The 26,466-nt window shown below is 40.0% G+C and overlaps 1 protein-coding gene across 7 annotated transcripts in view; it reads right to left on the bottom strand.

Annotated features, from left to right (window-relative positions):
• The window catches only part of NEK11 (NIMA related kinase 11), a 283,992-nt gene that overhangs the window by 9,282 nt on the left and 248,244 nt on the right, over window positions 1-26,466 (bottom strand). For 4 of the 7 annotated variants that reach the window (XM_072651313.1, XM_072651317.1, XM_072651318.1 and 1 more), the window contains one exon: window positions 1,615-3,913. In XM_072651313.1, the coding sequence (XP_072507414.1) occupies window positions 3,706-3,913 (208 nt within the window). In that variant the 3' untranslated portion in view covers window positions 1,615-3,705. Of the gene's footprint in view, window positions 1-649; window positions 765-1,614; window positions 3,914-19,638; window positions 19,848-26,466 lie in introns of those variants that run through there. The other 3 variants (XM_072651315.1, XM_072651316.1, XM_072651314.1) reach the window with 3 other exon arrangements.

The raw sequence follows: 26,466 nt of genomic DNA, 5'->3' as shown, positions 1-26,466 counted from the left end.
CTGGATTTCAGAAGTATATATAGGAAGCAGACAGATCAACTAGCACTGTTAAATACATACATATACATATATACACACAGAGTATGCCAATAGTCTTAAGCTTTAATAGCTCAAAACTGCATTGAGATGTTTGAGACAGCACACACATATGTATGTGTATATATACACATATATACATGCATGTTCATGTTTCATACACACAACACATCATACATAAGTTTTATATATTATACATTATATATTAAATAAAATTATATTGTATACAAATATATGATATAGTTACATATGTATATGTGCAAACACATATTATACACATGCACATGTGTGCATACACACATACATACATATTTCTTATAGAGTACCATGGCAGCCATATCCCTTTAAGCTCCTTCTCTCTCTACCCACACAGTCAAATGGCTGCTCTGTTCTTTGGCTCAACAGTGATCATGTGGTCCACTGCCTCCACCTCAGGCCACTCTGTCCCTCTTAAACATCCAAACCAGTGCTTCACAGAAGGAAGTCTGCGTGGAGCTGAGCATTTTTCCAATGGTAATAACCAAAGGTAATTTTCTTTTAGTCATTTTAAACCTTTCTCGGCTCGAACCTGCACACCCACTGAAACTATAAATTGGAGTGAGCTTCATTCCAAGGTGCAATGCTGTGAGCAGGCCTCAGATTTCTCCTCTTTTCTTCCCTTCAAGCTTGACACACGATGGAGCACCAATCTCAAGGACAGAAAGCGTTTCCCATTTCTGCTTGTCTTCCTGTGAACACATTATAAAAACCAGTGGAGAACCACCAGTCACTGTTCCCTGGATGCATTTATCTACTTATGAAAGAAAGCAGGGTCCTTACACATCCATTCCAGGGTGATTGCCTGCTAAGGCTCATAATAGTCTGCCTTTTGTTTTCTGACAGGGGCCGTAAAAAGCACGAGCAAGGAGATTTAGAAACTTTTATTAACTTCTGCATTATGGCTTCTCTCCTCCCTCTCCACCTTTTAAATGCCAGCCACAGTGGTCAAGGGAGAGGATGGCTTCTGGTGTTATCCTAAGTTAGGCCTTCAGGGAGTGACTACATTAGGGTGAAGAGATGACAATCCACTTATGCCTGTGCCAGCTGTTACCATGACCATGGACTGCTCTGTCCACACACTCAATAACTGGCAGGAGGTGATGGGAGAAGAAACACCCCCAGTGCCTGTCCAGTAATCATCACAAGTCTAAAATCTAGGGGTTCCAGCCTGGTCCCCTATCTCCAAAATGAAGAACTATGGGAATATCTGATGGTTGTAAACTATGTAGGTCAAGGTTTGTTAACCTGGGGTTTCTGAACTTGGTTGAAAAAAAATTTTTTTTGATAACACTTTCAATACAGTTGGTTTCCTTTTAATCCTTTATATTTTGTTTTATTCATTTAGAAAAATATTCTGAGAAGAAGTTTGAAGGCCTTCATCAGACAGTCCAAGGCCATGTATGTGTGTGTATAGATATATATGTGTATAGATATCTATACACATATATATACCCATGTATGTATATATACATGTACATGTTAAGAACCCCTGATATAAGCAATCTTTGAATGAATAAAAAAACACAGAGTTCTATGCTCTTCAATCAATAAACATTTATTAAGCGCCTACATCAGGTGCTTAAGCACTGGGTTTCAAAGACAAAAATAAAACAGTCCTTGCCCTCAAGGAACCTATATTCTGTAAGAGAAGACAACAAGTATACCATGTATTTATCATGCAAGGAAATATATTAACTGTGCATAAAAAAAACCCTCAACACATCCAAGGACTTTTCAGGTAGCAAAGTATGAAGTTCAATTTCATGGGAGTAGGCTGGGGATGGGATTTTGAATCCTGATCTCCTATTATGTCTGTAACTCCTTTTCACTAGAATATAAATTCAGCAATTCGATAAATGTGTATTAAAGGCCTTCTATGAGCACAGCACTTTGTCGGGTACTAGGGATTACAGAGACAGAAAGAAACAATCCTTGCCCACAAGGAGCTGACATTCTAATGGGGAAATGCAACATGTTCTAAGACATGTAAAAACAGTGAGTACAAAGTAATTTCAGGAGGAGGAGGACATTAACAACTGGAGTGGGGGGTTCAGGGGTAGGGAATTAGTAAAGTCTTTATCACACTGAGCCAGGAATAAAGCTGGGGATTTGAAGAGACAAAGGAAGGAGGATATTTCAGGCAAAGGAAAGAAGAGTCTGGTCAAAGGTGTGGGGATGGGAGATTGCATGCCAAATTGAGGAAACAGCTAATGCAGAACATATGAAGGGAAGTTACATGGAGTAAGTCTGGAAGGAGAAGTTAGAACCACGAATCCACAGATTCAACCAATAAAGATCTTTGGAATCTCTGAAGGGATTTTTAAAAATAGAGAAATTACTCGTCTATAAAGAAATACATTTGTTTAACTGATATTCAGCTTAGAAACAAGCACTTTATGGAATATAAATGTATTTTAGGAAAACTTTAATGGAAAGGCATTCTAAGAGGCTCTGGTTTAATTAGATGCTAAATGTTTTTCTGAACTTAAGTCAACTCTAACATATATAATCATAGCTTCTGACATGAAAGGAACCTTATGGTTCATCTAGTTCAACATCTCATTTAATGAGGATTTTAAACGCCAGGATAAGGAGTCTTCATTTCATCCTAGAGATAATAGGGAAGCTCTGAACATTTCTGAGCAAGGGAGTGAATTATAAATGTTAATTTGGCAACTGTTTTGACACTGGATTGGAGAGAGACAGTAAGTAGTTAAATCTAGTATAGGAGTTAATGCAAAAAGTCTAAGTGAGAGTCAATCAAGTCTGGAACCAAAGCAATGGAGAGTAGACCAATTGGAGAGATGCCATAGACGTAGAACAGACACACTTGGCAACTGACTGGACATAAGAGGTGAGGAAAAAGGAGGAGTCAAGGGTGACACTGAGGCTACAGACTGTATGGAGAAAGTGAGTTTGGTGGAAAATAAAGGCAGGGAAAAGGCAAAAGTATTCCTCCAAACACTGACAATTTCCCTACCCTGGAAGTGCAAAGTCAAGGTCAGAGATTCTTACAGAGCCACGAAGGGCACTGGCAACCAAATGAGTGTGGCCCATTCCCAAGAGGCCCATCTTCTAGATGTGGTTCCTAGAAATAGAACTAGAAATAACAACTAGAAAAACAGAATGTTAGAGCTGGAGGAAATGTAGAGATCATTTAGCTCAAACTACTTGTTTTATAGAAAACTGAGACAAAGAGAATGAAGTAACCTAAGACCTGAGAACCAGTTAATAGAAGAGATGGCACAGGAACACAGATACCCTGAATTCTAATCCAGGATTCTTTCATTATTCCATGCAGGTCACTTCCCCCACTTCGAAGAGTTTTAAAAAATACATTTTCATAGGCTGCTTGGGAAATACCCATTTGCCATGCGGGGTATTTCAACCTTGATTGTGCCATGTTGACCAACAGGCAACACACCCAAATTAAGAAAACAGACAAAATTATATTTGAGTAGCTCAAGGAACAATTACCCTACTTGATAAAGAAATGAAAACAAAGATGGTGTCCCCAGTTATTGATCGATCCCCCCCATATAATTCATCTTGTGTATTTGTTGGGTTAATCCTTAGGATTTGTCTCCCATTTGGTTTGTACCTGATTTTATCCAACACTTAAAGATGGTTCTAGAGTTCAGAATCTTCCCTTGTTGTTTTAAGTAACTGCTCCTCAAAATAGATGAGCTGGTCCACCTCAAAACAGTCACTGGCTCGTGGCACCACTTTCTCCAGAGATTTCCTGATCTCTTCTTCACTGGCATTCTGTCTCCTGGCCTTCTTCAGGTAGCCATAGACAGTCTCAAACACTTCCAAGCCCAGCTTCTGAATGGCTGATCTGCTCAAATAAGAAGGAGAGAAAAGTGATCATCTGCATATCCCTCTACAAGATGGGGACTCCTTAAGGAGAGGACTGTTGCCTTTCATTTCTGTATTCCCAGTACCTAGCATAGAACCAGCCATATTTCTTTCTGTCCAATCTTGCAATTTCATTGGTTTTTAAGAAGCTTCATCGAGAACATTTCTCTTACCAACAAAGATCAGCAACTGTTCTACAGCAGATTGTCTTGGAGAGTTGTTTGAGACACTAAAAGGTTAAGTGACTTTTTCAAGGTTACACATTCAGATGTAGGACTTGACCCCAGGTCTTCCTAAGTCTATGGTCTTATACCATTGCCCTACATCGTCTTGCACATAACAGATGCCCAATCAATATTTGTTCAGATCAAATGAATCTAGTTTAACTGAAATGCCTTTGTTAACATTCATCTTTAGGGTAGCCACTGCTGACTGATCTAGTGGATCCTTTCAAGTGACCTTAATATTCATGCTAAGCATTAACGATGGAAACATTGATACTGACATTGGTGGTACTGCTGTCTACACTAGTAAGGGGAAATATCTAGCACTTAGCCTGAGACAGAAGACCATGTAGTGCCCTAATTGTTGTTTGTCCTTCATTTTTTGTTAACTAACTTATTTTTAGTTTTCAACATTCACTTTTACAAGATTTTGAGTTCTAAATATCCCCCTCTCCCTTTACCCCTCCCCAATATGGCATGTAATCTGATACAGACTATACATATACAATCATATTAAACATATTTCCACATTAGTCATGCTGTGAAAGAAAAAGTAGAAAAAAAGGGGAAAACTATGAAAATGAAAAAACAAACAAAAAGAGAGAAAATAGTATACTTTGATCTACATTCAAACCCCATAGTTCTTTCTTTGGATATGGTTAGCATTTTCCATCGTGAATCTTTTAGAATTGACTTAGATCATTGTATTGCTGAGAATAGTTAAGTCTATCAAAGTTAGTTATCACACAATGTTGCTGTTACCGTGTAAAATATTCTTCTAGTTCTGCTCATTTCACTCAGCATCAGTTCATGCAAGTCTTTCTAGGTTTTTCTGAAATCTGCCTGCTCATCCTTTCTTATGGAACAACAATATTCCATTACATTCATCTGTGACTTGTTCAGTCATTCCCCAACTGGCATCCCCTCAACTTCCAATTCTCTGCCACCATAAAAAGAGCTGCTATAAGTATTTTTCTACATGTGGGTCCTTTTCCCATTTTTATGATCTCTTTGGGATACAGACCTAGAAGTGGTGTTGCTGGAACAAAGGGTATGCACAGTTTGATAGCCCTTTGGGCATAGTTCCAAATTGCTCCCCAGAATGGTTGGGTTAGTTTACAACTCCACCAACAATGCATTAGTGTTCTAATTTTCAGACATCTTCTCCAACATTTACCATTTTTATGTTTTGTCATATTAGCCAATCTGAAAAGTGTGATGTGGTACCTCAGAGATGTTTTAATTTTTATTTCTCCAATCAATAATGAGCATTTTATATGGCTATATATAGCTTCAATTGCTTCATCTGAAAACTGTTCATATCTTTTGATCATTTATCAATTGGAGAATGGCTCTTATTTTTATAAATTTAACTCAGTTCTCTATATTTTTGAGAAATTTTCCTCTTGATCAGAGAAATTTGCTTCACATTTTTTCACAGTTACTACTGCTAATTGCATTACCCTCCATCCTATTTCCTCCCCTGTTTATTCTATTCTCTCTCTCCTTTCACCCTGTCCCTCCTCAAAAGTGTTTTGCTTCTGACTATTGTCTCCCCCCCAATCTGCCCTCCCTTATATCATCATCACACCCCTTTCCTTTATCCCCTTCTCCTGCTTTCCCGTATGGTAAGACAGATTGAGTGTATATGTTATTCCCTCTTGCAGCCAATTCTGATGAGATTAAGGTTCATTCACCTCCCTTCACCTCTCCCCTCTGCCTCTCCACTGTAAAAACATTTTCTTGACTCTTATTTTATCTGAGATAACTTACCACATTCTACCTCTCCCTTTCCCTTTCTCCCAGTACATTCATCTCTTACCTCTTAATTTTATTTTTTAGACGTCATCCCTTCGTACTCAACTCACATCTGTGCTCTCTGTCTATATATACTCCTTCTAACTTCCCTAGTAATGAGAAGTTCTTATGAGTGTAGCAAGGAGACACCTCTGAGTCAGGAGGAGAGCTCCAAGGGTTGAGAGAGGAGACCTCTGAACTTTGAAAGCGAATAGAGCTGTAGGGCAGAAACACACCCACGAGAAGGAGGTTTAGCCCTTTTTGAGAACTGTTAAAGTGAACTGAGCTGTTATCACAGAGCCTCTGGACTTTGGAGGTGAATTGAGATGATGGTGCTGCTGGTATGTGTTTTACTATTGTTGTGGGCCTGTTAAGCTTTGTTTTCCCAGAGGCAGAAGCTGCAAAGTGGAGAAGTCTCCCTGAGCTGAGACATGGAGCAGGAACAGAGAGCTGCCTGCTTATGAATCCAGGTGAGAGTCAGGGATGGTCAGCCCACAGAGGAAGAGCCATTGGACTTGGAAGCAATCTTAAGTGAAGATGAAAGAGGATTTACTTGGACACGTGGTATTGATTAAGAAGATTGTTCTTATTGTGACCTAGGGGTGGATGGTGTGGTATTTTGAAAGAGAACTTTACTTGGACACTTGGTGTTGATTAAGGATTTGCTATGAATGTTATGCTTTACTTTATTGAACAATATTTAGTTTATTGCTAAATAGAGAGTTCATTATATTATGCAATTAGACCCTTGAATTTATTCACAGCAGCAATTCTCAGGTGTGCTGCCGTGATTAGTGTTATTATGAGTTATATGTATCATCTTCTCATGTAGGAATGTAAACAATTTAATCTTATTAAGTACCTTATTTTTTCCCTTTCCTGCTTACCTTTTTATGCTTCTCTTGAGTCTTATATGTGCAAGTCAAATTTTCTATTCAGCTCTTATCTTTTTATCAAGAATTCTTGAAACTTCTCTATTTCATTGAATATCTATTTTTCCCCCTGAAGCGATAATACTCAGTTTTGCTGGGTAGGTGATTCTTTGTTGTAATCCTAGCTCCTTTGCTCTTTGGAATATCATATTCTAAGTGCTTCAGTCCTTTAATGCAGAAGCTGCTGAATCTTGTGTTATGCTGACTGTGGCTCCACAATACTTGAATTATTTTTTTCTGGCTGCTTGCAATATTTTCTCCTTGACCTCAGAACTCTGGAATTTGGCTATAATGTTCCTGGCAGCTTTCAATTAGGGATCTTTTTCAGCAGGTGATTGGTGGATTCTCTCAATTTCTATTTTATCCTCTGATTCTAGAATATCAGGGCAGTCTTCCTTGATAATATCTTGAGAGATGATATCTAGGCTTTTTTTAAATCATGGCTTCCAGGCAGTCCAATAATTTTTGAAATGATCTCTCCTGGATCTATTTTCCAAATTAGTTGTTTTTCCAATGAGACATTTCACATTGTATTCCATTTTTTCATTCTTTTGGTTTTGTTTCTTGATTTCTCATAAAATTATTAGCTCCCATTTGCTCAATTCTAATTTTTAAGGAATTATTTTCCTTCAGTGAGCTTTTGTACCTCCTTTTCCATTTGAGCAATTCTATTTTTAAAGAGTTTTTCAGTGAATTTTTGTGCTTCTTTTTCCACTTGGTCAGTTCTGCTTTTTATGGCATTCTTCTCTTCACAGGCTTTTTGTAACTCTTTTACCATTTGGCCTAATTTGTTTTTTAAGGTGCTATCTTCTTCAGCATTTTTCTTGTCTCCTTTGACAAGCTGTTGACTTTTTTCATGATTTTCTTGCATCATTCTCAATTCTTTTCCAGAGTTTTCCTCTATCTTTCTTATTTGATTTTCAAAATCCTTTTTGAGCTCTTCCATGGCCTGAGACCAATTCATATTTTTCTAGGAGGCTTTGGATGTAGGAGCTTTGACTCTGTTGTCTTCTGAGTGATTTGATCTTCCTTGTCACCATAGTAACTTTCTATGGTCAGAATTTTTTTCTGTTGTTTGCTCATTTTCCCACCCTATTACTTGACTTTTAGCTGTTTGCTAAAGTGAGTCTCTGTTTCCAGAGTGGAGGGAGAAATGTTCTAAGCTTCAGGGGTTTTGTGAAGCTGTTTTCAGAGATACTTTTAGGGATCACTAAGTTTTCAGTTCTTCCAAGTGATATGGTCTAAGGACAGTGTGTTTACTATTTTCTTGGACTGTGCTCTCCTTTCTTCCCTGGAACTGTGAGGAGGGTCCCTACCACCCTGTGGCTACAATCTCTGGTGTGGTAGTCCTCTTCCTCATCTTGGGACTGCTACGCAGGACTTCAACCTAGATCTGAGCATACTCATAGGTGAAGCAAGAGTCCTGTCCCCAGCTGTTTGACCCCCTTATGGTCTATGGACTGAGAGCTCTGGAAGCAGTCACTCACTCAGTCACTCCCAAGGCCTGCTCCAGGTTTTCTGGGGCTGGGTCCAGGCTGGTGCAGCCTGTGCTGGTCTATGCTCCACTGTCACCCAGGTGCAACAGACTTTTCCTGCCAACATTCTAAGTTGTCTTTGGCTGGAAAAATTATTTCACCTCACCCTTTTGTGGGTTCTGCTGCTCCAGAAATTGCTTTATGGAATTATTTAAAGGTGTTCAGAGGACTTTTAGGGGAGAGCTCAAGTGAGTTGCTACCTTTTCTCTACCATCTTGACTCCCCACAAGTATTTTTTAAAAACAAGTTCACAGAGGTTACAAAGCCTTGTACTAGATGATCTTCAAGGTCTTTTCTAGCTCTGAATCTTAGAGTTCTATGAATATAACTTATCTTCCATCTTTTTGATCCTTTTTCTTTGGAGGATAATGAAGCTCATTGCTCTGAGGGCTTGAAAAAAGGATGCCAGGTCTTTCCCTGGTCCAAGGATATTAAGATTTTTGACAAATGCACCTCACTCCTCACCTCCTCAGTTGGTATGGGTGTGGACACACACACACACACACACACACACACACACACACACACACACACACACACACACACACACACACACACACCTCTGTTTAAGGAGGATACCCTGGGCAGCTGTCTCTGCATTTCCTGCCTGAATATATTCCTGGACCTCAATAGAATTTCATCATCCTGTAAGAGTATATCCTCCTCAGTGCCCCCTGGTCCAGAGACCCCTCCCTCCTAACTGACTGGACAGTTGAGAACACCTCCCAGATCCTCCATTAGGGAGGGCATTCAAGGTACCATGTTGTTACTCCCCACCCAGTTGTATTCCTCTAGATTTCATCTTCATGTATCTTTTCAACTTTTAATCTTGCTCCATTAGATTTTAAGCTACAAGAGAATAGGCACTGTCTTTGCCTTTCTTTGTATTCCTACCCCATAAAATGTACTTAACGTTTACTGACTAACTGACCTCTCTCACCATACCTTGACCCACTGTTGCAAGTAGGTGACTTATCTACATGGTCCTAAAAGGCCCAGGAAGTGGGTAGAGGGCTTTGTCCTACTCTGCAATGTTACTGCCACATATGAACTCCTCTGCATAAAGAACAGGTCAGTTGTGCTGCAAAAACACATTCATTTTAAGAAAAGGGAGAAAAAATGATGGATGTCATAAAATTGCCTTGAAAATATTACAGTGTGAATTTATTCTGACACTTGGAAAACAAGCTGCAGCCTTCTTGCCAGTGACGCCTTCAGATATTTATGGAATTTGTAAATAGAAAAACTCTATTTAAAGGGAACTTGGTGGTGTTATCTAACATCCAGGAGGCATAGAGGGTTCTCAGTCCCATCCCCAACAGAAGAGAAGTGGTTTCTGCTTCATAAGCAGTAAAAAAAACCAAAACAAAATAAAACTTGAATTGTTTAAAGAGTGCTTTAAAAGTCTGCAAAGCCCTGATCAGGGGAACATTGGCTCTTTTCAGCCTCAGAACGGGTCAAGGAGGTAGGGACTACTGAAAATAGTCCCCATTGTACAGAAGAAGCTCAAAGAGAGGTCAAGCTTAGTAAGTGTCAGTGGCAGGGTTTGATTCCAAATCTCTCAGCCTCCAAATCCATCACTTTAACCATATGCCATGATGGCATAATCAAGCACTGGACCTGGGGTCAGGAAGTCCTGAGTTCAAATCCTCCCTCAGACAGAAGATGCCTCAGTTTTCTCAACAGTAAAGTAAGGAAAATAATAGCACTTATCTCCCAGGGTTGTTGTGAGGATCAAATGAGATAATACATGCAGAGTTGCCTACAAACCTCATTGTGCTATATAAATGCTAGTTAGCTATTAGGAAAATGAGGCAAAAATGGATATATTCAAATATGCAAATGTATCTATGATTTCATTGATTCAGAATTTTCCTCCAATGATTTGGACTGGGTCCCCCATCCATGTCTGACCATTCTATGTGACCATCCCTCCATACTGCCCTAAAAATTTATCACACAGGTTCTACCCAAAGTTCTGGAGACTTTTCTTATATTCCTCCCAACATCTCAAGAGTGATAGTGGTATTTCTGGTTGGTCATTTGGTATACTTGGCTCTTTCCTTATAACTGGCCCATCATCTCTTTCTATCCATCCTTAACTCCAATTTTTTCATTTGGAGTTCCTCATAGGTTATATATGGTAGCCTGCTCAGTCCCACCATTCACCTCTCCATTGCCCTCTCTGTGATATTCACCTTTACTCTTTGGAGGCATTGGTGTTCCATGGTTTGCTACCGCAAAGCAACATCAATAAAAATGTTAAATGGCCAGGGAAAAAGCCTTTAGGTAGAGAAAACCAACATAAATATCTTCTCCATTCATTTCTATCCATTAAGGAAAATAGTCTTTATGGAAAGAAATAGTTTTCTAGACAATCAACAGCTCTGCAGTCTACCTTCCAATATCTTTTCCATTCATTTCTTCTTTCTGATCGATCCTATTCCCCAAATCCCATCATTCTGTTTAAGAGAATACTCTTAGAGATTAGAAATTGAAGCATGGCTCTGCCACCAAGGCTGTCTTTAGAGCAAACCTCAGTTCTGTCCTGCATCTCTGAATGTCAGGAATATTTCTGTTCTTACGTCCTGCTGCACGTCTCAAACTCCGTTAAACCAAAATGCAACCTCTAGATTTTGTCCACTCACTTGGAGCAGCATGACATAGTGGATAAGAATATTGATTTATATTCTGGAGCAACAGAGGCCAAGGGTCAACTCTAACACTTATTAGCTATGTGACCTTGGGCAAATTACTTAACCTCTCTGGGTCTCAAGTTTCGAAAACTGGGGTTAAAAGAATTTTTAGTGTCTTCCTCACTGAGTCTGTTGTGAGACTTGAGTAAGATGAAGTATATAAAATGTTCTGAAATCTTTAAAGGGCCACATAAACGTTTTTATTGTTAATTATTCTACCACCAAACTATCCATCTTAAAACTTTCCAATCCACCCCTTACTCACTACACTCCACAAATGCAGTCATTTCTTAACTTGGAGACAATGTAAACACTGCATCTTATTAATTTGGTGCATTTGTTCTATGTTTATGGATATATTTATTTTCATCAAGTCCTCTTCCCTGGAGCCCATATCCCTCTGGGCTAGGTACTACACCTGTCTAGTTCTGTAATATATGTCAACAATCCTTTTTTAATCCATATTTCCCAAATGCAGAGATAATGAGGAAGAAACAAAAAAGGTCATATTTGGAATGAATTCATTCTATATAATCAGGGATGATCCAGGAACTTCCATGTTCAAATGCTAAAAATATAGATAATAAGAGAGTTTGGAGCCTGTGTAGGAGGAAAACAGTCCTTATGGAAAGAAATAGTTTTCTAGACAATCAACAGCTCTACAGCCCACCTTCCAAAATTCAAAAGCTAAGTCAGGCCCTGCACGTGGATCTTAACATTTTATTAAAAAAAATTGTTTTGCCTGTGGCCTTTATGGGCAGAATGGTGCAGCCAGGGAGAGAAAACTCCAATTTAGGGTTTATGAAATTTCCTTCTATGTGGTCACTTCCCCACCATGACAAGAGCACAGATTTGGAATCAGAATCCACTGTGTAATCCAACCTCTCAGTGCTTCAGTCTCCTCATCTCTAAATGAGAAAGGTGGATTAGAGGACCCCCAGAGCCTTTCAGCTCTAAACTTATGACTGTAGGCTCCATAATCTTATTCAATGATTCTATGGCTGATAAAACAGCAGCAATAATGATGTTTCATATTGGAAGCCCCTCTCCCCTCCTTTATATGCAATCCCTTTTTCCTACATAACCTTTTGGCCTTCATATCATACAAAGAGAATATTGAATCTGTTTCTATAACTTTCATATGTGTAAGATAGTTAATATTCAAAAATGCTTTGATATATATATTCCTGGCCTTGAGGTCCAATTCTGGTTCTGCCACTTCCAGGCTGTGTGAATTTGGGTGAATCACTTTCCCTCGTTCTCAGTTCCTTCATCTGTAACATGAGCATGGTGGACCAGATGGTCTCTAATCCAGTCCAGTTCAATAAGCATCTATGATTTGTCTATTTTGTCCAAAGCACAGTGGTGGGGGCCTAGGATAGAAAGTCAAAAATGAATCAAAATCTGCCTTCAAGTAGGTTACATTCTGATTGGGGGACAGGGATTGGAAGATTGGTGATTTGGAGCAAGAAAGGTCTGCAGAGTCTTATGGCTTTACTAACACTTAATTTTTCAGATGGGAAAACGGATGCACAGAGAATTTAAGTGACTTGCCCAAAGTTGTTCAATTAGGATGTAAGGCAGAATTTAGACCCAGATTTTCCTAACTCTAAGTAAATGCGGTGCCCTATCCACTATACCATACTATTTCTAGGAAGGGGGTTCCATTTGGTATAAGGATCTCTCCAATCAGAAATTTCCTCTAGCAGTGAAAGTAAGCAGAGAATTGTCTTTGCAATTTATAAGCCTGGGAGTGGAGTCTGAAAGACTTATCTTCCTGAGTTCAAATCTGGTCGCAGATACTAAGTAGCTGTGTGACCCTGGGCAAGTCACTTAATCCTGTCTGCCTCCATTTCCTCATCTGTAAAATAAGCTGGATAAGGAAATGGCATATCACTCCAGTATCTGCCAAAAAACAAACAAACAAACCCAAATGGGGTCACAAAGAGTTAGACATGACAGAAATGACTACATTAAATATCAGGCAGAAAGAATAGTGCCATGTCCAGGGTTGCACAACCAATTTTTGTCAGAAGTAGAGTTAGAATCCCGGATCTTCCTGGCTCTGGGGCCACCTTTCTCTGCCTTAGGCAATGCAGTAGCTACTGGTGAGACATAACATGTGTGCATGTATGGGGATAATTTGAGATTGAAGGAAAGGTCATTAATCACTAAGGGATTAAGGAAATGTTCCTTCCAGGAAAAAATGTTCCTTTCAGGTAGAAAACATACAAACTGTCAGTCTATATTTTTTTCTCAGTTCTATAAAATTAGGACATTGAGAGTGGAAGCCTGGGAGAAGAAGAGGGGCTCATCAGGGAGGGACCTACTGGGGGGATTACTTTGGAACTTGAGCCTCTGACAGGGAAGAGACCCTTCCTCTGCCTCAAGTTATTCTCTATTTATTTTGTCTGTGTTTTGCGTCTGTCTGCTGGAGAAGAAAATGGCAAACCACTCCAGTCTCTGCCAAGAAAGCCCCAAATGGGGTCATGAGGAGTTGGCCATGACTGAAATGACTGAACAATAAGTCTACGTACATTTTGACTCAACATTTGAATGGAAGCTCCTTGAGAACAGGAATTGTTTTAGTCTTTGGATTCATATATATATCTGGTGGCTAGCACAGTGCCTGGAAAAAAACCCATACATATACACACACATAACATACATGTATGTATGTACATACACATATGTATGTGTATATATATGTATACTTCATAAATACTTGTTGATTGAAGGATGGAGATGTGTGAGTTGAAGCAAGAAGCTACAAACAGGCAGGAAAGAATGGAGATATGCAAAAGCTACCCAAGGAAAGACTCCCTAAAAGAGCTATCCAAAAAGGAAGTTAGAGGGAGTTTGTTTATAGTTGCAGATTATTTTACAGAATCCCAAGACATGAGAGGCGGAAAGGACCACCAAGCCCAAAGAAATCCCCCTGAGATAAAAGTCTTTAGTTAGAACTTGCAGGGTGCTGGGTCCTATGCTAAGTGCTGGGATATAAATCTAAGCAAGCCAGATAGGCCCTTCCCTGAAGGTGCTTCCCTTCTACTAGAGGATGACACATGAAGGAGGACTGGAAAAGGGGAGAGGAATGTTTCCTTGATCATTGTTTGGAGCTAGGAAATATGAGAGCCCAGGGTGGTTCTGAGGAGGGTCCAAGATTCTGTGACCAGGATTGCAAAGCTGGTGACAAGCAGCTCCCCCAGTCTGTTGGAAGGCCCCCAAGGACGGGGAACCCACTGTCTCCATAGGCACCCCATTTAACTTCTGGACTCTTTTAACTGTGAGGAAGTTTGTCCTGAAATCAAGTTTGCCACTTTCATCCATCATTTCTGATTTTTTCTTCTGGAACCAAAACAAGCACAAATTGAGATCGTTCTCCACCCAACAGTCCTTCAAATACTTGAAGACAGCTTTAATGTTCCCTAATTTCTTTTTACCAATTAAATGTATTCCCTCCCTTCAAATGATTCTCATATGGCCCACCATCATCCAGGCTTCCCTTCTCTGGGCACTCTCTCTTTCTTAAACTGTGGTGCCCAAAAATGAACACAATACTCCAGATAAGGACTGAAGAGGGCAAAGTTTGATGGGATCATCATCTACCTATTCCTGCAAGCTTGCTGGAAGCAGAACCTGTATTTGCACCAGCTTCTGTGGCTGTGACATCACATTATAGACCCATGTGTAGCTTGCAGTCCACTAAAACCCCAAGACCTTTCTCTCAGAACAACTTCTATCTACTCAGGCCTCCACCATCTTAGAAGGTTATCCAGTCTTGGTTGGACTGGGCAGTATCTATGGATACCAAAGGAGTGAAGAGGGGGCATGGAGAAGGAGAGCAGAGAGAGCTTGGAGACCACTGCCTACTTCCCAGCTTTGCCAGAGGTGGACCTGAAGAGACCCCATCCCCTGGTGTCACTTGGTCCCGGGTGAAGCCTCAGTCAGCCCTCACTCCCCTTGTGGGTGTCACCAGCTGCAGTAATGTTGCTCAACAGATTGTCACTGTCTGCCTTGGAGAGTTAAAGACGGCAGAAGCTAGCAGCTGAGGACATTTCTTAGTATCTTGCTTCAAAACAATATTTAATTGCACAGCAACAATTAAAATTTAACCCTTTCCTTTCCCAGAGAAAAACAACGAGCAATTTGTATTCATGGGACAGAGAATGTTTCTTCCAGTCCTGATTAGCACTGTAATTCATTTGCGGTGACTCAGAAAAACCAGCACAAACATAAAAATCCACATGTACCAGGGGCAAACTCCTTCCCACCCCACCCCCACTATCAGGCCTGGAACATGGCTTCATTTGTCCTCTTCTCCTCCCAAGCTGATGCTAGATACAAGACTAGGCACGACTCTGAAGGTGAAAGAAACAGGGACATGATGGAGGATAAAGGCATACAATCTGGCTCCTGCCAACAGTCAGGACCCATGGGCTCATGGCTGCCAATCTACCAACAGTCTGCCCAACTTACTATTTCACCACCAGGTCCTGGATTCTTTTATCTAGAAGAACAACTCAGCTTCTTACAAGGATATAAACATATACAGACATATAATATATACTTATACATATACACAGAGCCACACGCATGTGTACACATACACACATTGTATGTGTACACACGTATATATGGGTAAATATATATTGGTCAATATGAGCGTACACATACACAAAATAAGTAGCACATACATTGTATGTACATAATTTCCATATACCGGACCTGTACATATACAATATACACACACATTCGTATATATTTGGCCAATTAATCAACAAACAGAATGCTTTTATTAAGTGTTGAGTCCCCCAAAAATCTATGCCTGCATGAGGTCTTTCAGGAACAAATGAATGAGGTGGGAGCAAGGATGGTATGCACTCCATTTATTCTCAGCTAGCTCAGAGTATATATAGGCATTCTACTTCCATGTATGCAAGAAGCTCGTATGTACACTGTGTGCTGAGTTTACGTGCTTGGCTGTTGCTGCTCTTGCTCAACATAACTGCTGAAGGTCAGTTATTGCTTAAGGGTGACATAAGTCATGCAAGGACACAACATCCCAAGAGATTTCTCCCAAGGAGACCATGACCCTGATAACCCAAGAGTTCCAAACCCCTTACAAAGAAGTCAGCAAGAATTCCCGCATTTCCCCAAAAACTAATTCCAAAGAAAGGGAGATTTCTATAACTAAAATGGAAAGTTTGAATGGAAATGAGCTAGAAAACATCTTAGAGACCACCTAAGCCAACCACTACCCCACATCTTATTCCCATTTTACAGAAAAGGAAACAGAGACAGACAGAGGTTAAGTGACTTAACCAAGGTCCTACTCATATAGTGAGTAACAGAGGTAAGATTTTAATCCAGATCCCCTTACTTCAAACCTAGCACTTTTCACTGTGCCATAAAGTCCACTTCCCAAATCCAAGCTTCCAGAAGGCCCTGAATCACACATTGCCTCTAATGGAGAATACAGAACACTGCAGAACCGAACCTTTGAAACAGTAGAGCATGATGCACCTCCCAGTTGCAGAGGAGAAGCAAGTGGGGCACCCAGATCCCGACCCTGCCAACGTACTTGTATATGCCCTATTCTCTCCACTCACACATCCACCACGTTAGGCCCTTACCTCTCACCCAAATAATTGTAATAGACTTCTAATTATCTCACTGCCTCAGATCTCTCCCCATTCCAACTCAACCTTCATGGAATTGGAAATGCAATTTTTCTAAAGCTCGGGTCTTGCCATGTCACCACCTTCCCCCACCCCAGGCCTACTCAATAAACTCCACTGGCTCCCTATTACCTCCAGGATCAACTATCAAGTCCTCTACCTCGTATTTAAGGCTCTTCCAACCTGACCTTTCCAATCTTCTTACATTTTACTTCTCCCTGCACACATCCATTGACACTAGCCTCTCTGTCCTTCTTAAACATCACATACCATCTCCAAACCTCTGTCTTTATTATCACTCATTCCTGGGTGATTTCTCTCCCCCTCTGCCTCCCTTCATGACTCAGATCAAATACCATCTTACTCAGGAAGTCACTTGAGCTTCTCCATCTAAAGAAGAAAGCTTCTACTCCTTAGGTATCTTCTAATTGACATACTGTCTCCCCTATCACTATATATTACTGCCTTTCTTTATATTTCCAGTACTAAGCACAATGTCCAGCACTTAAAAAGCACTTAATAAATGTTTGCTGATTGACTGATCATCCATCCCTTCTACTGGGCCCTGTAGAATTCCTGTTTCATAGTGAACAAATTTCCTATTTCTATCAAAGACACCATCATTCTTTCCATAACTCCTACTTCACAGCCAGTCTTGCCTTTCCCACCTCCCATCTGGCTCTTCTTTCTACTCATCCAGTTGCCCCTTTACTTGGGGCTTTCATCATCTCTCACCTAGATGATCACAATGGCCTCTTAACTGACTCCCCAGCTTCAAGTCTCCCAAAAAGCTGCTTTCCTTAAGTGCAGATTGGACCGTGTCATTCCTCCACTCAATAAACTTCAGTGGCTCCCTATTAATTCTCAGATAAATAAACTCCTCTCTTTAGTTTTTAAAACCCTTCTCCACCTGGTCCCAATCTTTCTTTTTTGCCTCAGCGGACATTACTCCCTATCTCAAACATAGCGATCCAGGCAAACTGACCTTTTCCCTGTTCCTCACACACAGCACTCTTCTTCCAGGCTTTGCGCCTCTGCACTGTCTGTCTCCCATGTCTGACTGCCCTCCCTCCCTACCTCTGTTTCTTAGAATTCCTCTCTTCTTTCAAGATGAAACTTGGGCATCACTTTTCACATGAAGCTCTTTCCATTCCCCTCAAATACTACTGCCCTCTCTCCCAAACCACCTTGTGTTTAACATATATACACACATGTATATATGTATATAGACACATGTGTATGTGTGGACATGCATATATTACATATGTACCGACACAGATATAAACTGATATAAATATATCTGTATTTATGTTCATTCTGTACTTGTATACACACTTATGTGTATATATATATACATATGTATCTCTCTCAAAGTAGCAATCATTTTATTCTCTTTTCATGTATCCCCAGTTCCTGGCACATAGTAGGTGCTTAATGAATGCCTATTGATTGAAATGTAAAACTGACTGAATAGAAGCCCTGAGAAATGACAGAATTGATTTAGCATTAAAAGATAAGACCAGAACTCATACAGACCAGGAGAACAGGAACCAGCCTCTTTACCAGGGGCATCAGAAAATCCTCCTTATCTGCACGACAGTCACATTTAATTTTTATCCCATTTTGGCTAAATTAAAACTTTTCTGTGTAAATATAAAAGACCATGTTCCCCATGGGTTCTTAATAAATGCACACTTCCTTTATTACACAAAGCCTCTGACAACCACAGACAGTTCAGCAAGAGAAAGCCTTGGGAAATCTTCAAAATAACTGAGGTAAGAGTAGCAGAGGGAGAAAGACAGTGTCTGGGTAGGAGAGGAGGAAATGTTTTATAAGCCTTGGGAAAGATGGTTGAGGGAAACAAAAATCAATGTCATTATTCTCCAATGGGTTTCATTAACTGACTGAAATAAATTTGCAAAACAATAATCCATGCTGGCACCTGCTCCAGGAAGGAGGTAATGCCTTGAGATAGAACTTCAAGTCAGTGCACCTGCCTTTGGGCACTTAAGATAGAGGGAGGGAAAGAAGGATTTAGTAAGCACCTACTATGTGCCAGGCACTTTAAAAATATTACCTCACTGGATCGTCACAACAGCCCTGGGAGGTAAGTACTAAAACTGGTGTTGTTCCTGTTAAGTTGTTTCAGCTGTGCCCAACTCATCATGACCCCACTGGGATTTTCTTGGCAGAGATATTGGAGTGGTTTGCCATTTCCTTCTACAGCTCATTTTACAAATGAGGAAACTGAGGGAAACGGGGTAAAGTCACTTGCCCAGAGTCACACAGCTAGTAAGTGTCTGAGGCTGGATTTGAACTCAGGAAGATGAGGCCCAGCATTCTGTGCACTATGGCGCCACCAAGCCGCCCAGGTAAAGTTATCCCCATTTTACAGATGAGGAACCTGAGGCAAACAGAGGTTAAGTGACTTGCCAAGAGTCACACAACAAACAAATAAGTATCTAAGATGGGATTTGAACTCAGGGCTTCCTGACTCCAGGCCCAGTGCTCTACCAGTTGTGCCACCTTGCTACCTATGTAATACCTGGCACCTGTTTCATAGTTGATCCTGGAAGGACAATAGCTCACTTCAAATGGCCCTGCCCTGTGGCTTAGTTCCTGATACAGGACTACAGAGGACTTGGACCTTACCTTGTGAGTGAATAAATACTGAAATGTTCTCTAACTGCAGGATGTGGCTTCCCAACATATCCCATCGTAGCCAAACCCAGGAGTAAACAAGCTCTTGAGAAATACAATGGAGTCACAATGTATTTTGGGTTTAAGAAGATCAGAGAGCTCCTCCCTCCCCAGCACACTTCCTCCCCTGATAGATTTACCTTATTTGACTCCATATCATTGGCAGGCTGGGGAATATGATGGTTAGAACAGGGGATTTGTTTCTCCTTTTGGAAAAGCTGACTCACTTCTCTGGGCCTTGGTTTCTTCATTTGTAAAATGGGAGTGGGTGTGTTGGAAGAGGTGATCCCTGAAGTTACATATTTCTAACTCCAACTTCCTGAGGAAACATCTGCAGGATCCTACTTGACTGATGAGAAAAATAAGATGTTGTTTTTCTCAATTTCTTTATCTTTACAAAAAAACAGCCAGCATGTCTAGACCTATATCAAATAATGGTAGTTCTATAAATACTAGACATTGCAGTACAGAAGACATAAGCAGACGCAAAAAGGGAGTAAAATTATCTCTTTACCAATAAGAACCCCTGAGATACAATCAATCAGGAACAGTAACTTCAGGAAAGTAGCAGGACCTAAAACAAACCCATCAAAATCATTAGTCTTTCTGTTTATTATTAACAAAACTGAGTAGGAGGAGATAAGAAACATATTCCATTCAAAAATAAACCTCCAACTGTATAAAACAGCTGGGAGTTAGCCTACCAAGACATGCCAAACACATGTGACTATAATTACAAAACACTCTTTACAGAAAAAAAATAAATAAACAATGGAAAAGATATTACTTGCTCATGGTTAGACTATGGCAATGTAATTAAAATGATATTCCCTAAATTAGTTTATAGATTTGGAGTCATATCAATCCAACCACCCAAGAGTTGTTTTAAAGAACAAAATAATGGCAAAATTCCTGTGGAAGAAAAAGGGTCAAAAATCTCAGTGGAAACAATGAAAAGAAATTAGGAATGAAGGAGACTCAGTAATGACAAATCTCAAACTGTCCTATATGTATGTACTTACATACTCTAGCTTTTCTCCCACAGCCCATAAAATACCTGTAAAGAAAGACTCTCAACAAATTCTAGAGCAGCAAAAGCCACAGAAAGATAGAGTGGAGGAGATTTCCAGTCCAGGGTGACCTGCAAGGCCAGTGGGAAAGGTCTGTCACACCAGATGTGGAGTGGAGCCCAGCCCAGCCTCGGCCACATGGCTCTGGGAGGAGCAGGACCACAGCAAGCTTCGGGGACAAAATCTCCAGAAGCAGGAGTGGTTTGCAGATCCCTCAACCCACAGGCACCAAAGGACAATAAGAGGGCTTTTTCAACCAGAGTGAGAAGGGAGTGGGGTCTACTCCTGTCCCCAGCCCGAGGTGGTGGCAGAGGCTGGGCAGCAGAGGCTTCTGGTAGCAGCAGGCAGGTAGCAGCTAGCATCCATTGTTCCATTGTTGGAGCACTGAGCATAAAGCTCAGTGAATTGAGCAGCTCATCTGAATCTCAGCCCTGAGCATGGTCCTGGGGTGAGGAGGAGCACTAGGACCCTCCTCTTGACAAAAGATTCAGAATTCAAGTAACTGACTGGGAAAATGACCAAAAAAGGGAAAAAAATAAGACCATAGAAGGTTACTTTCTTGGTGAACAGGTATGTCCATCCTTTTAGATGAGGAAGAATAATGCATACTGTCAGAGGAAGTCAAGGCTTCTGCATCCAGTATCTCCCAAATGAATATACAATGGGCTCAGGCCATGGAAGAGCTTGAAAAGCCAGTCAGCAGCTTATTAAAGGAGACCCAAAAAAATGCTGAGGAAAATAACACCTTTAAAAATAGGCTAACTGGAAATAGAGGTCCAAAAAGCCAATGAAGAAGAAAAGGCTTTAAAAAAGCAGAATTAGCCAAATGGAAAAGGAGGTTCAAAAGCTCACTGAAGAAAGTAGTTCATTAAAAATAAGAGTGGAGTTCAGGGTAGCTAATGACTTTATGATAAACCAAGAAGTTACAAAATAAAACCAAAGAAATGAAAAAACAGAAGATAATGTGAAATATCTCATTGGAAAAACAACTGACCTAGAAAATAGATCCATGAGAGACAATTTATAAATTATGGGACTACCTGAAAGCCATGATCAAAAAAAGAGCCTAGACATCATGAAATTATCAAGAAAAACTGCCTTGATATTCTAGAACCAGAGGGCAAAATAAATATTGAAAGAATCCACCAATCACCTCCTGAAAGAGACCTGTAAAGAGAAACTCTTGGGAATATTGTGGCCAAATTTCAGAGTTCCCAGGTCAAGGAAAATATTGCAAGCAGCTAGAAAGAAACAATTTGAGTATTGTGGAAATACAATCAGGATAACACAGGATCTGGCAGCTTCTACATTAAGGGATCAAAGGGCTTGGAATAGGATATTCCAGAAGTCAAAGGAACTGGAATTAAAACCAAGAATCACCTACCCAGCAAAACTGAGTATAATATTTCAGGGGAAAAAAGTTGTCATTCAATGAAATAGAGGACTTTCAAGCATTCTTGATGAAAAGACCAGAACTGAAGAGAAAATTTGATTTTCAAACACAAGAATCAAGAGAAATATGAAAAGGTAAACAGGAAAGAGAAGTCATAAAGGACTTTCTAAAGCTGAACTGCTTACATTCCTACATGGAAAGATAATATTTGTAAGTCTTGAGACTCTTCTCAGTATTTGGGTAGTTGGAGGGATTATACATACATACACATATATTGACAGAGAGCACAGGTTGAGTTGAATCAGAAGGGATAATATCTATCAAAAATAAAATTAAGGGGTGAGAGAGGAATATATTGGTAGGAGAAATGGAATGGGGCAAATTATCACTCATAAAAGAGATAAGAAAAATCTTTTTCAATGGAGGAGAAGAGGGAGGAGGTGAGAGGGGAAAAGTGAAGCTTACGCTCTTCACATTTGGCTTAAGCAGAGAATAACATGCTCACTAAATTTGGTATGAAAATCTATTTTACACTACAGGAAAGTAGGGGAGAAGGGGACAAGTGAGGTGAGGGGGATGATAGAAGAGAAGGCAAATGGGAGGAAGGGGTAATTAGAAGTAAACACTTTGGGGAAGGGACAAGGTCAAATGAGAATAGAATAAAGGGAGGACAGAGTAGGATGGAGGGCAATATAGTTAGTCTTACACAACATGACTATTATTGAAGTCTTGTGCAAAACTCACATATATAGCCTGTACTTAATTGCTTGCCTTCTCAGTGGGGATGGGTGGGGAGGGAGGAAGTGAGAGAAGTTAGAATTCAAAATATTAGAAATGAATGTTGAGAATTGTTATTGCCTATAACTGGGAAATAAAAAATACAAGTAATGGAGTATAGAAATCTATCTTGCCTTTCAAGAAAGGAGAGGAGATGGGGATAAGGGAAGGGTGGGGTGTGAGAGAAGGGAGCACACATTGAGGGAAGGGGTAATCAGAATGCAAGGTGTTATGGGGAGGGGGGAGGGGAGAGATGGGGAGAAAAATTGGAACTCAAAATTTTGTAGAAATGAATGTCAAAATCTAAAAATAAATAAAACTATAAAAAAACAAACTTATGAAAAATGTTCTGAATCACAAATAATAAGAGAAATGCAAATTAAAACAACTATGAAGTTTTACCTCACACTCACCAAATGACAAAGACAACGGAGGAGAAAAATGGTCATTGGTGGAGGTCAAGATACAAGGATAGGCACATGACTGCACTGTTAGTACAGCTATGAATTGGTTCAACCCTTCTGGACAGCAATTTAGAAACATACTCCCAAAGTCACTAGACTGTTTATAAGTGCACCCTCTTTGACCCAGCAACACCATTATGAGGCACATATCCCCGAAAAACCATATAGCAAAAAACATCCAAAAATACTTACAGCAGCACTTTCTCTTAAAGTCAAATCAAAACACTAGAAACAAAGAGAATGGCCATCAATTGGGGAACAGCCAAATAAACTGTAGCACGAGTGAACAGAAATATTATTGTACCATATGAAATAGCAAATATGACAGACTGAGTATGACAGTCAGAAGACCAGAATGAAATATCAGAGAATGAAGTGAGCAGAGCCACACAAACAATTTATACAAGGACCACAACAACCTGGAAAGACTATAGACTTTCGACCAATTCAGGGACCAACCATTACTTCAGAAGAGTGATGATAAAGCATTGATCAATCAATAAACATTTATTAAGTGCCTACTATGTGCCAGCCTCTTGGCAGAGAGAGAGGTGATGGAATAGGGTTAAAGCATAATGTTAGACATTCATTTTCAGTCATAGTCAATGTGCTGATTTTTTTTACTTGACTATATTAATTTGTTATAAGAGAGAGTTTCTATATAAGGGTAGAGGAAGTTAGAGGGTCATGATATATTTTTTAAAAACAGAAAGGAGCATCAATAAAAAGTTAAAATACAAAGTAGGAAACAAATTTCAGATAGACACACAGTGATTTTGTTGCTACAATGTTAAATTGGATATACACTTTAATGTAACAGAAGTTTGTGGTTTCATACCATTTGGTTCTGTTCTTTGTATATGGAAATGTTCGTATTTGTTGATAATCAGTCAACAAAAATGTATTACATGCCTATATATGCTGTGCTAAGTAATGGGAACACACATACACATACACACTCACACACACACACACACAAAATGGTAAAAATGCTCACTGCCCTGAAGGAGTTCATAATCTAAAGGAGATAACCTATAAATAACTATGTGTCACAGAGCCTTGGCACATAGTAGGCACTTAATAAATGTTGATTGGAGTGGATTGTACAAACAAGCTATGTTCATAATAAAAAAGAAATTAACAAAAAAATAAAACAGTATACAAAGGGACCAGGGTCACAAAATGTCAGTACTAGATTCAGAAAGAAAGAAATTAGGTCCTCTGACTCTTGAAGCTCGTATTTTATCTGCTGGATCAGATTGACTAAGAGATGAGTGAAACGAAAAACCGTCAAAATCATTGATTTACTATTGACAGCAGATAACAAGGCTGTAATGCCAGACTCCTTCAAACTTTTTCAGTGTGGGGTGCGAAGCAAGGTGCATATCTGAACTCAGCTATGACTGTATAACCTGCAGAGGTTCACTTATTACTCCCTAAGATTAAATGTCATAAAGGACACACTAGGCACCCCATTAATTTCAGCCTAAAGGAACACTGGCTAGGAGGAAGGGGACTGACAGGACCATCTCTGGGGGCCCTCATTGCTTGCAGCATCTTGGGGATTTGGCTACATCAGCTCTATTCCTTGACTCCTAATTTTATACCAACCACAAGTCACCTTTTTTGAGAATGGAGTCAATTTCCTGCCCTTCTAAAGATGCGTTTGCAAAGACATCTAAATTTAGCCTATTAATGAATGATTGGGAACAGAGAAGCAAGCCCCATATGCACTTTTTTTTTTTGGTGTTGGTGATGAAAGATGATGTAGATTGGGGGGGTGGGGACAGCACTAGTGAAATATTCCCAGTGAAATGTTTTCAATTGAATCTATAGCTAGAAGTCTTGTTTAAGGGGGGAAAGGGAGAGAGTTGACTGGTTTGTGTGCCTACTGAGAGAGAAGAAGAGGAAGGATGAACCTAAATTGTTTCATTCAGATTACAATGCTCTGACCAGAATCATTGTAAAACCCTTCAGAAAGTAAAGCCAGTAGAAATGATGAAATAGCTGATTACAGATTATTTGAGTAGTAAGATAACTTAATTCAATGACTCCATTTTATAGATTAGTGAACTCAAATCCAGAGAGATGAAAAGACCTAAGTTTGTACTTCAGGGAGGGGAAAAGAATAAGCATTTATACAGCATCTACTGTATTCCAGGCACTGTGCTAAGAGCTTTATAATTATCTCATGTAATCCTTACAACTCTGGGAGGTAGGTGCTATTATGATCCCTACTTTACAGCCAAGGAAACTGAGGTGAACAGGTTAAGTGACTTGCCCACGGTCATACAACTAATAAGTGTCTGAGGCTAGATTTGAACTCAGGGCTTCTTGATTCCAGGCTTGGTGTTCTATCCACTGCTGCCACCTAGCTGCCCAAGTCAGTACTCTTACTTATGCCATTGCTTATAGAAGCTTAGATGCCTTGGTACATCTGTACTTGGTTTTGGATCCCCAGAGTCTTATGCCTGACTTTTAATAAATGCTTGTTGAATTCAAGTGAATGAGGCATTTTATAGTATAGGTGTTGATGTGATACAGTTTCGGTGATCATAAAGTCACTTATTATGGGGAAATGTATAAAATGAACATCAGAACTGATTAAAATAATTGGGCAAGGACCTTTTATTAACTGGCTAGAAACATATTAACTGTTTGTAATAAGGAGCATAAAGCTTTCTCCCACTCCAGCACATGGGTGATAGTTCTTAGTTCTGGAAGGACATAGTATTGTTTCCCCTGCATCTTCTAACTATTTTGGGAAATAACCAAGGGCAATTTAAACAGCCTGGACCTGATGCTCCAAGGTAAGGAAGAGGATGGTGTCCCCTCCAACCTACTTTTCCTTTCTTTCTCAGCCAAACTCTTTGAAATAAGCTATCCACTCCTAATTCTCCTCTTAATTTCTTCCTAACCCACTGCAATCTTGCTTCTAACCTCACTCATCTGAAAATGTTCTCTCCAAAGTGATCGATGACCTGCTGCATCTAACAGACTCCTCTCCAACCTCATCCTTCTTCACCTCTTTGTTAAATCAGACATCAGTGACCACCATTTTCTCCTGCATGTCCTCTCCTTGCTTGAGTTTTCATGATGCTGCTCTCCTGGGTTTGTCCTTGACCTCCGTGATAATTCCTTTACTGATTCATCATTCATGTCACGCCTTCTATGTGTGAGTGTTTCCCAAGACTCTGGTCCTGGCCTTGTTCCTCTCAATGCTCTCTTACCGGGTGATCACAAGCTCCCATTGGTTTAATTACA

Source organism: Notamacropus eugenii, chromosome 3 (assembly GCF_028372415.1).
Source record: "Notamacropus eugenii isolate mMacEug1 chromosome 3, mMacEug1.pri_v2, whole genome shotgun sequence".
NCBI classification, from domain to species: Eukaryota; Metazoa; Chordata; class Mammalia; order Diprotodontia; family Macropodidae; genus Notamacropus; species Notamacropus eugenii.
This window is presented reverse-complemented; position numbering and strand designations above follow the sequence as displayed.